General features: G+C 35.4%; 1 protein-coding gene across 6 annotated transcripts in view; it reads left to right on the top strand.

Annotated features, from left to right (window-relative positions):
- The window catches only part of nlgn1 (neuroligin 1), a 401,351-nt gene that overhangs the window by 89,444 nt on the left and 299,790 nt on the right, over positions 1–12,117 (top strand). For 4 of the 6 annotated variants that reach the window (XM_055646263.1, XM_055646262.1, XM_055646260.1 and 1 more), the window contains one exon: positions 8,514–8,573. The exons of the other annotated variants lie outside the window; for them this stretch is intronic. In XM_055646263.1, coding sequence (XP_055502238.1) covers positions 8,514–8,573 — 60 coding nt within the window. The remainder of the gene's footprint in view (positions 1–8,513; positions 8,574–12,117) is intronic. 6 annotated transcript variants of the gene reach the window in all.

Here is a 12,117-nt window from a genome sequence, read left to right as displayed (position 1 = left end):
TGAAACTCAGTACATATATTAGTAGGTTTTCAGTATCATATACATTGATTCTGAACCTTCTGAATTTTGTAGTCGGCAGGGCAGTACTCTGCATATCGCCAACTTGGACAATTTAACATTTTTATCAAGCCAATTAAACAAGCCAATTAACCTACAAACCTGCACGTCTTTGGAGTGTGGGAGCAAACCGAAGATCTCGGAGAATTATGCTTGGTATTTCACTGCCAAGTGGATTGACAAGGCTCTAAAACATTGTGGCTTCTGACAGTGTGTTTCCTGACTCCTGTGTTTTGCTGCACAGCAGTTACTGTCAGAGCTGCACTTTAATAACTTTGAGTATATTGCTCTTTCCACTGCAAAATCAAATTATTTCATTCTTGCATGATGGAAGTATATGTTTATTTAAGATAAGTCAATTAGGTATTCAGGACAGAGAGTATTTTCAGTGAATAAAGATTGAGAAACTGAAGCCTCTGTGCCTCATTTTTTTAATCTCTGTCCGTGTCATTCTTTTTTGACCAGCAAAGAACTAAAGCAATAATGTATATTTGTGCCTCTTAACCAGAAGTGAGAAAGCAGGAATATTTTAAATAAGAAAATTATAGCTTGGGCCTCGAAGGAAATAGTCATTTCATACTTAGACATTGGAATTCAAGATGGATGTTTCAACGGGATGTTTTCTTCAGTACAGTGTCGGTCAATGCCTTATAATAGCATAGAACATTTACGGTATTCATGTGAAACAGGAATATTGGGGTACAAATAATTGGATCAGGATTTGCAGCAATAATTCAGGCTTCATTTAAGACCACAGCCTATTTCTTTTTCCTTCCTTCCACTCTCCATTTTGACTATTGGAAGACCTCTTCTGCCAACCTTGTAAATGCTGAATGTAAGGTTCATTGAAGTTTGTAATCAAGATCCAATTTCATCATTCTAAGTGTTCACATTGAAGTTCCTGGATTGAGAAATAATGTCAAATTGTTCACACAAATAACGAAGTTGTTTTTAAAGTATATGCTCCAAGACCTGAGGTGGTAATTTTTGTTAGGATATATAATTATTACAGAATTTATTATTTATTTTTGATCTTGCAGAATCTTTCTTTATTAGGTGTTCTATCTACATTAGCAGCATGATAGTGTTTCGATCCATTCTTCGATTTCAGGAATCCATAAAATCAATCTGTTTACATTGTAGTTTTAACATACATTAACATACATCTAACATACATAAAATACAGTAATATCTTGATTTACAAAATATAGCTTTGATCAAAATACTGTGCCTTATTCTAAAATGGATTCCATAATGCGTACAGAAAGTAAACAATTGAGGAAAAAGAGTTAAAATTATGAATCGCGTGGAAAAGGTCAAAATAAAACAAAAGGAAACAGCACTTTGACAAGACAACTAGTGATTTGTTATGAGTTGCTGCAGATCATTAATTTTCTTAAAGGATGATGGATTGTTTCTATTCTTCACAAACTTTGTTAATTTCTGCCTTGACATCAGAAGCAGTGATTGAAACCAAATTGACAGCTACACTCATTGTTGGCATATTTATATAGTTAAACTAACTCAATTACCTAGATTAATTGAAAAATATTTAGTTACTTGAACTTGGTTCTCTCCTTGGATCTATTCTTCTGCATTGAAATGAAGAGAATCACTACGCCATCTTTAGCCTGTAAAATTGAAGGAAGAAGCTGTTTTGATACTGGGTTTCCTAATATTTCCTAATAATTAACGGACATGGTACCATTAATTATCAGCGGGGACTGTGTGGAGAGGGTGGCGGATTTCCGCTTCCTGGGAATCCATATTGAGGAGGACCTGACGTGGAGCGTGAACACCTCTGCGCTGCTGAAAAAGGTCCAGCAGAGACTGCACTTCCTGAGGGTGCTCAGGAAGAATAACATCAATCAGAGACTGCTGCTGTCCTTTTATCGGTGCTCCATTGAAAGCATCCTAACATACTGTGTATGCGTATGGTACACCAGCTGCACAGCGGCTCAGAGGAAAGCGCTCCAGAGGGCCATTGACAACGCCCAGAGGATTGTCGGCTGCCCTCTCCTTACCTTGGAGAACTTACACAGTTCCCGCTGTATCAAAAAATCCCAGAGTATTATAAAGGACATTTCCCACCTGGGACACTCCCTGTTTGAACTGTTGCCGTTAGGCAGATGGTACAGATCTACAAGGCCAAGGACAAACAGACTTAAAAACAGTTTTTACCCCACTGCTATAAAGGCACTAAATGTAGCCGCCAAGGAACGCAAGGGCGATACATACTAAGGGGCTGTGGTACACTGTGAAATTGACAGAAGGATGTAGGGTTGGGTGTTTATGCGTACTATTTTCATGATATTTATTTTAGTTGTTTATCTTTTTAATATTTTACCTTGTATGTATCGTTAGCTTTTAGAAATGTTTGAATGGTGCACTGACTGGCTGACATTTTTAAATTTTGTTGTACATGGTTCATGTTACAATGACAATAAAGAAACTATTCTAACTATTCTATTCTTAGTGTTTGAAGAAGGGTCTCGACCCATTCCTTCTCTCCAGAGATGCTGCCTGGCCCGCTGAGTTACTCCAGCATTTTATGTCTACCTTTCCGTATAGCTTATCTCCATAGTCACCCTGGCTTTATCCCATCGGAGACCCCTCCTTCCCCACACACCCTGCAACTTTTGTCTACTTTTCAGTTTTGATGTAGGGTCTGTAACCTGAAACATTGACTCGGCTTCACTTCCTACAGAGGCAGCCTGACCTGCTGAGTATTTCCAGCATTTTCTGTACTTGTTTTTAATTTAGATTTCCAGCATCTACAGGTTTTTATTTTTAATTGAAAATTTTCTCTGTATTGATAGAGTTGACAGGTTAATATCTAAAAGCATGCAGTGATAAGGAAATATTCTACTAGTTTTTAAATTGTTTGGAATCTTTTATAAATCAATGGGCAGTTTTAGGCCTTCCACCATTAAAAAGACCTAGATTGTTGAAAACATTATTTAATTAAAAAAAAACAAATTATGCAAATAGGAGTCCACAACTTAATTTGTTTTTTTGAAGGGAAAGAAAATTGACAAGTGAAATGAAATAAACCTTTTACGTGCTAAAAACCACAGTTAACATATCGGAAATTTTAATGAATGATGAATATTATATTCAAATTCAATTTTGTTAATTGTTTCCTCTTTATATTCAAATTCAATTTTGTTAATGGTCAATTTTGGTCCACCTTTCTACATCCTGGTGTAAGTTGCATATCATTCCTCCCTGTCCACTATACCACCAGTTTTGGTGTTATCTGGAAATGTTAACTACATTTACATCCAAATCATTAATGTAGATAACAAACAACAGTGGACCTAGCATTAACCCTTTATTCAATGTTTATTCAATCACATTTGTCTCCTTTGATGGATATAAAGAGATGTTATCAACAAATCCAATTGTGTCATAAAGCATACCCAGCTAATGCAATTGTATTATAAAACATACCCAACTCCATTTTTGTTACATACTCATACCACGCATTACTGTGAAAATTCTATATTCTGTTAGTAGTCCCTTTCCATTGTGAAACCTCAGAAGAAAAATCTTTATTTGGTGGCATTTATCACCCAATGATTGCTCTGCATTCTTGAGATTTAAACACAGAGCTCCAAAGAGATTTAACATTTTGGGCAATAACCAACTGAGGTAGTTGTGTGTTGTATCATCTCAATATTAATGTGGCTTAATCCAAAATTTATTCACAGATTTTATTTACAAATAATTCACTTAGTAAATCTGGAACAATCTCAATTTCCCCATAGTAAACCTTTCACATTCTGCACATGTTATTGGTATGCTAAAACATTATGTCACACAATTCAGAATGTACAAGGCAACTGAGAGCTATTCTTTACTGCAGAATCCTGGTCTGGAAATAAAAAGCAGATGCTGGAAATCTGAAAGAAAAATGTTCAGCAGGCCAGGCAGCATATATGGAAAATAAATCAAATTAGGTTTCCAGTTCCACAGATCCTGCAAGACCTGCTACTACCAGAAGCTTAATTGTAACTTGCTTTCAAAATTAGTATAGACTCAAAACTTCATTAAGTGGACTATGAAATTGATCCTGACAGTCACAATTTTCTTTAATTGGTTCAGTATGGAAATAAAGTCAACATTGCATATAATTGGTTGAGTGTGTAATCATTCAGTGCAAAAATAAAATGCAAAAATGCTGGAGAAACATGGTTGGTCAGACAGCATCTGTGGAGGCATTGAATAATCAATGTTTTGAGTCAAGATTCTGCATAATTGTTCATGCTTTTTGGATCAGATATTTTTGTGTATCAGATATACCATATAATTCTAACATATTACTCTTCCTGGTGACAAATTCTGCAATGTTACGCATTATGTTTATGAAATTGGCCCAGAGTGTTGTTCTGTTGCATCAAGCATTGTAAATTGCCTTGATTTCCTCACCTTACTGATTTATTTGTTTTTGTTTTCCATCAGTTGCCTGAACAGCATGGTAATTAAGACGCCATGTATAATTTTGACCTAAACTCATGAAATTTAAGGATTGAGGAAATAAATTGAAGAGCAATAAAGAAAACAGGATAAACTAGAATCAAATTGTCCTTCAGAAGATTAAAAAAAAAACCCCACTAGATTAAGAGGGAGAACAAAAGGAAAAAAATAGACCAAGGAAAGTAAGACATTTACAGAGAAGAAATTACATTTAAAATATCTGCAGGAAAAAAAATATCCATACGAGCGAGATTCAATCATTTTAATAGTTATCTTTCTTGGTTTCAATCATAAGTTTCCCATGAATACGATATCCATAATGCATCAAAGGATTGGATTGTGCTGTTTTTGATTCACTGCACTGAGTTGCTACCTGCCATCCTGGTATCCCCATTCTTACCTAGTCTAGATGTGTAGAGTTAATCTGCAAGTTGGTCAGTTAGTGGAGATATCCAAATGCTGACTGTGCCTTTGATCGTATGGTACAAAGGCCCCATACCATCAATCCTACGGGTTTTTAAGACAAAGCAGTGTATGAAGCTTTGCCTGCATTTCCATATTGAGGATTTTAACATTTAAAAAGTCTAACCTTTAGGGACATTTCAAAACTTTTAGCTATTACAATTGAAATGATTATAAAATGTTAATGTTTACAAAAAGCAATTGATTGAAAACACACAAAAACATAAAAACAGTTTAAAAAGTAATACCAAAATAAAACAGATTTTAAAATAATACTTGCCTTTCACATTGGTTTTTAATTTGCAGGCCTAGAACCTCCATTGAAAATAGTGGCATCATCAATCCAAAATGAGGTCCTATTGTCAGGCACCCATCCACATCTGGTAGTTTGGAAGTCGAAAATTACTGAACTATACACAGCTGAATGTTTGTGGTTCGAACATCAGCTGCTGTTCCAAACATACATGAAATACCCCATGATTTGTTTCAGCAATTTGGGACTTTTGTTTGAACCCTATATTCTTAATATAAAGAAGCACAAATTTAGCTTATTTCAGTGGCAACTTATTTTGTACCTTATTCATTATAAATATTGTGATGTGCATTTCCCCAAACAGCTACTTGAAAACTACTGTAATTGTCGAACTAACAACAGGTGCTTTTTGATGAAGTAATGAGGCTGTATTTCCCAAATGTGGGAATATACTGACATAAATACTGGTGTAAATGGCTTACAGAAAAAACAATTACATGATCTTGCTGATGGTTTCTCAGTCGTGGATCATATCCTCCTCAATTTGTTCATAAAATGATTCAGAGAAAGTATTTTAGTTATTGAAGGGAGTGACCTGGTCATAAATAATAAAGATATATATTTTGTTTTTGATCACTTTAATTTGGTTTACATGTATGATACTAAGTTTTATTTTTTCAGTTCATTGGTTGTCTTGAGTTTTGAAATCTGAAAATACATTCTTCAAAATATGAACGCAGGATGCCCCTGAAATTACGTGTCTGTAGTTTTAATATGACACACTAATGAATGAATAGATCATATGCATATTGGAAGCTACATCTTGTATATTTAGCATTCTAAGACTATGGTGATGGAATTTTCGCTTTTACTCCAGGGCAGGGATACTTCTGAATGTCGTTGAACAACTCTGATTGTGCCCTTGAAAGAAAAATGGGCTTTTTTAGCCAGATATGCATTAACAGAAATGCATAAAAGAACAGAATTTTGCTTCATAAAAATGTGCCTTAATTTAGTTTTGAGATACAGCATGAAAACAGGCCCTTTGGCCTACCGAGCCCGCACCGCACCAACTAACAATCCCCGCACATTAACACTATCCTACACACACTAGGGACAAATCACATTTATAGCAAGCCAATTAACATACGTACCCGTATGTGTATGGAGTGTGAGAGGAAAACAAACAATCTCGGAGAAAACCCATGCGGTCACGAGAAGAATGTACAAACTCTGTACACACTGCACCTATTGTCGGATCGAACCCGGGTCTCCGGCGCTGTAAGGCAGCAATTCTACCGCTGTGCCACCGTGTTGCAGCGGTAGAGTTTGTAGTACAAATATAATGATTATTTCAAAGCACTTTCAGGCAAGTTTCTATATATATTTCAATTTATTAGTTTTAGTGTTCTTCAATCTGTAATTTTGATTTGACAGAAAAGAATGATTTGGCACTATCATTTTGAGAAACTATACACGTATTTCTAAATCTCCTACTTTTGATGTGTCTTTGAACATAGAACATAGAACACAGCACAAGAACAGGCCACTCAGCCCACAGTGGCCTAGCTGAACATAATGCCAAGACCATCACTCATCTGCCTGCATTTAACCCATATTCCTTAATTTCCTGCATATCCACATGCCTATCCAAAAGTATTTTAAATGCCACTAACATTTCTGCTTCAACCTTGGCAGCATGTTCCAGGCACTCACCACCTTTTGTATAAACAACTTGCTCCTTACATCTTCTTAAACTTTGCCCCTCTCTCTCTACAAAGGTTGATTTGATTTGATAAGTCTTGAGTTTGATGTGTCTATCTCTTCACTCTATCTATTCACTCGAATTGTTATATTTTCAAAATTATAATACAATAAATGGTAATGTGTGTTTTTATAAATACCATGCTAGAGTCAAAGTTTATATATGAGGGTCATGGCAACTTTTAAAATCACCGGAAAACATCTTCAGAAAGAAAATATTAAATTCACGGTCTGAGTATTAATATTGGCACTGTGTAAATTTATCTTATGTTCATTGTTCCTAATTGTTTTTTTTGCAATGCATGGAGAAATCATTAGCATTTTCCCAGCATGAGCAGTTCTCTGTTGTTGAAAGGATTGTGCGTAAGTTTGGTGTCATTGTACTGTATTTCTCAGCATAGTGACTTTCTATTGGAGCTCGCATGACAATGTAATGCTTGCTGGTGATGTCTCGTACTTTATCCTGTTCTTACTGCATAAAAAAAGTCTATAAATGTTTTACTTTCATCTCTAAAAAAACAAATGCCTATTCTTCTACAGTACGGAATGAACTTCAAGCATATGTTTAACTTTCTACAACTTATATTTTTCATATAGATAACATCTAAAATGACTTACTGAAACAAAGGGAGGAAATTAATAATTTCAGTAGTTTACTACTGAGTAAATGTTACATGTTGGCTGATCGAAGCCAGGTTTACCAATCTCGAATACCACTACCAATTTTAACCAATTGACTGTCCAATCACTGTCCTATGTAAATGCATTGCTATAGAAGGTGTCCATTTAAAAAAATCGCCAGCATTTTATGAATATCAAGTCTATAATATTGTGATGCCTCTACAATATTGTGATGCCTCCATGTTGAAGCAATATTTTAGGATTAACAAATGTAAATAATCATCTCTGCCAAATCCCCCCTTGATGCTATCCTTTTCCTGAATGCAGAATTCATTGAAAATAATTATTTTGAAACCTTTTTTTCCATAATCCCTTGAATTCTTTTCCTACCAATTTTTGCCACGTTTTTGTATTTTGCAATTTGAATTGAAAAGGTATTTAAAAGCACTCCAACATCTGAATGAAACCTATTCTAAATATTCAATCTTTGTGAATGAGATTTGGAACTTTTAAAACTGTTGCCTATCTAAAGGGTTGATCTTTTACTATATAGAGCTAAATATTTTTTCTCTTTTCTTGAAATGGTGGGTATACAGATGTTGTTTTTTTTTGTAATCGATTCAGAATTCTTTCTAGAAAATTTTGCTTAAAGCTTTTGCAATAGCATAATAAATTTAAAAAAATGAAATGTATTTTAGGGATTTTTATCTTTTGTACATTTTTAAATATTTTGTACAGTTACTTTTTTAAAGATATGAAATCTTACATTTCAATTTTTCAAGAGATATTTTTAAATGATATTTTCTAGATTTTCTGAAATCGTGTATGTTCTTGAATTCTCTTTTTTTCCCTCCATTTTCTTCATTTTTAATCCTAGGTCCCCTTGCAAAGAAACAGGCTGATGATTTAGGTGATAATGATGGCACAGAAGATGAAGGTATTTTTTTGTCGCCAAACCAATATGCATGACGATGATTGTCTAATTTTTTTTTAATTCCCTTCCAAAATATTTTTTATACATTTTTAAGTGCAGATTTTTAGCACTTAATATTCAGCCTTTTTGACTTAATTATTATCGACATTTTATCACATGAATGCTTAAACATGATTTTTCCAAAGTATTTGATGAAACCGTTTTCAGTGATGCCACTAAACATTATTGAAATAATGCATTATTTTGGTCACATTTTTGTTGGTGTAAGCGTGATAGCAATTTTTGAAAAAAGTTAAAACATTTTTATTCTACTATTTCCATTAATGCATGCCATATAATTATTTGTTTTTCCCTGATACTAAAACAAAGCTGGTTGTATTTATTTTTTTCTGACACAGCAATATAAACATATTTGTTGACTGGAATATATATAAATCATTATTGCTCATAAAATCCTAATAGACTCAAATTTAACTGCTTCTCTATCAAAAATCTCCACATATAAAGGTAGTTAGTGAGGGATCAGCCTGAAGAAGGGTTTCGGCCCGAAACGTCGCCTATTTCCTTTGCTCCATAGATGCTGCTGCACCCACTGAGTTTCTCCAGCTTTTTTGTGTACCTTAGTTAGTGAGGGCATGGATTTGGACAGGGACACAGTTCTTATCAACACTATGAAGCCGTAAAAACACCCGTTACATCATTTGTTTTAACTACGGCTCCAATCTACATAAATTTAAGTTTTGTTGTAATTCTGACTCATAATAGTGCCTTACAGAGCAAATTTGAATTGTCATATACAACAAGTATAAATCACATAGGTTTTATAAATACATCTCATGATAATTTTTATACGGCTGGTGTGTTGATCACCACCAAGTCAATGTCAGTGCTTGCGCTTAAATGGCTGGTCACTTGATCTGTCATGAAGTTATCACACCTGTTTAAATATAATCTGGCTTTCAAAAGAGAAGGATAATATTGGCAAGTATTAAACATGAACCAGGTTGAACGCAAACCATTATATGATTAAGGACTATGGGTCTGTCCTTGCTTATTTGTCCCACTTCTCAAACTTTTAGTCATCTTTGACTTCTTTGCCAACGCTATTCGCCTATAATTTTTTACTATACGGCTTTGCAAGTTATTGCTACTTCCCGATTCCTGCCCAACTGTTGCAGTGCAGTTGCCACATTGCCTCCAAGGCTTTTCTCTTTGCTTATATGCTTATATAATCATCACTGAATTACATTTATGATCATCCTTCTGTCTTTACTACACATATCCTCTAGTCAAAACTTGGAAGTAAGTTATGAGATATTTGTTTAAAGCAAACACAGTGCATTCTGACCTATTTAATTAGGATCTTTTCCAGAATCTTGGATAAACATTGAGATTCACATTTTGCTAAAGTCCAGATCCAAGGCATTCAAGGAGAATGATCTTGCAATGTACAAGAAAGGCCAAGTGTGAACTCCACAAGGTTATTCAGCTTGCCAAGAGTGACTTCCAAAACAAGATGAAGGCTCAATTTGATCAAGTGGATGCCAGGCAACCATAGAAGGGCATGAATACCATAAAGGCCTACAAGCCAAAATCGGGGTTCCCTGGCAAATACACATCTCTACCGGATGCCTTTTACACACGTTTCGGACAGGCACACAAAGCTCTATCGAGCGCTAACTGTTGGGAAGTGGACAGAAGGGTTGGCATCTGGGAATGGGTTCTGAAACTGTAGGCCCATCAGCTGGCCACAGTCTTCACCAACATCTTCAACCTCTCATCTCAACAGTGTTCCCCCCCATCTGTTTCAAGAAACTGTCATCATTCAAGTCCCCAAGAATAATAAAGTGATCTTTGCTAATGATTACTGCCCACTAGCTCTAACAATGACCATGAAGCAGTGCTTTTAAAGATTGTAAAAGTTCATCTTTGCACTAATTTTCCAGACATTCTAGACTCCTTGCAATTCAGATAGAGGAAAAATGGGTCTACAGAATACACCATGCTTCTTGCACTACATTCAGCAATGGATCACCTTGACAATAAGAACACCTATGTCATAGTGCTAAGCACTGACTGCAATTCAGTCTTCAACACTATAATACTGAATAATCTCATCGCTAAACGTTTGGACGTTAGCCTTACGGCCACCATCTGCAACGGGCTTCCAGACTTCTTGAACGGAAGACCACAGTTGGTTAGAATTGGTCATAACATTTACTCAACTATGACTCTTAATAAATGTGCCTGTTAGTCCCTTGCTGTACTCTCTAAACACCAATGATTGTGTAGCTATGTACAATATCAACTCTTTAAGTTCACCAATGATAATATTGTTATCAGCCAGATCTACAACAATGTTGAGATGAAGTACAAGAAAGATATAGAGATGGAGAACCCATTGTTATGGTGTCAGGACAATAATATATAGCCCTCAACAACAGTTGGTCATTAACATAAATAAGCAAGCAGCGAATACAACATTGTCCTCATCAATGGAGCTACTGGTAGATCTGGTTGAGAGCTTCAGGTTCCTTAGCTTCAGGTTCCGTATCATCAGCAACGTAATGATCCCTTCACAATGCACTCATAGTATTTATTGTATTCATCATTACTGTATTATATTTACTGCTTTACTCTGAGAGCTTTAGTCGAAGAATGAATTTCATTGCACCCTGGTGTATACAACAAAAAAAAAGGAATTTGGATCTGAACACATTTCTCTCCTCTTCAATATCAGGCAAAGTAAAAAATATGTTTTTATACTTCTGTTAGTAGCCATAAGCCTGCTCTTGCCATCGCAGGTGGAATAAAGACATGTTGACAACATAGAGCTGTTAATCTCTTGCAAATGCCGTATTCGCAGAATCATGTAGGTACTTTCTTCCATCTCTTTAACTCTTTTCCAAGATCATCACTAAACCACACTCTATTGCCCTTTTGCCACGCTGTAAAATCGGTAGTGGTTGCTTTGTTACGGCTGGATTGATTCTAAGTTACTTTCTCAGTTTGCTTACATGGCTCAATCTAATATAAGTTTCAATTTACTCAAAATATTTCAGCTTCCATATCCACCAAAGCAGAATTTCATGCTGCCATTGACTCCATTCTTCTTAACCTGGTGGTAACCCGTTGATCTTCGAGTTCACTTTCTGATGCTGTTAATGTTTTCTCTGCCGAATGTGCAATTTATGATCCTGTCTTCTATCTAATATGCACCCTTTGTTTATCCAACTCAAAGTTTCTCCTTGACTGCCATTCCAATGATCTTCAACCTGCAACCTTAAATCTGTTTGCTTTCCACAAATGCTGCTGGTGTTTCTCGTATTTTCCGTTTTTATTTATTTGGATAATTGTTATAGCAACACAGAAAGGATACAGCACAGAAGGGAGCCATTCAGCCCATTTCATAGATTTTTGTCTACTTTGATTGTACTTCCACATAGATGATCCATTGCAAATGGAGAAACATTTATGCCAGTGTAATTTTGTTAGATACAATATGAGGGGGTATCTAAACTAGATGGTATATGGTTATATGGTAATT

Source organism: Leucoraja erinacea, chromosome 14 (genome assembly GCF_028641065.1).
Source record: "Leucoraja erinacea ecotype New England chromosome 14, Leri_hhj_1, whole genome shotgun sequence".
Lineage (NCBI taxonomy): Eukaryota > Metazoa > Chordata > Chondrichthyes > Rajiformes > Rajidae > Leucoraja > Leucoraja erinaceus.
Note: the sequence above shows the minus strand (reverse complement) of the source record. Positions and strands in the feature narration are given on the sequence as shown.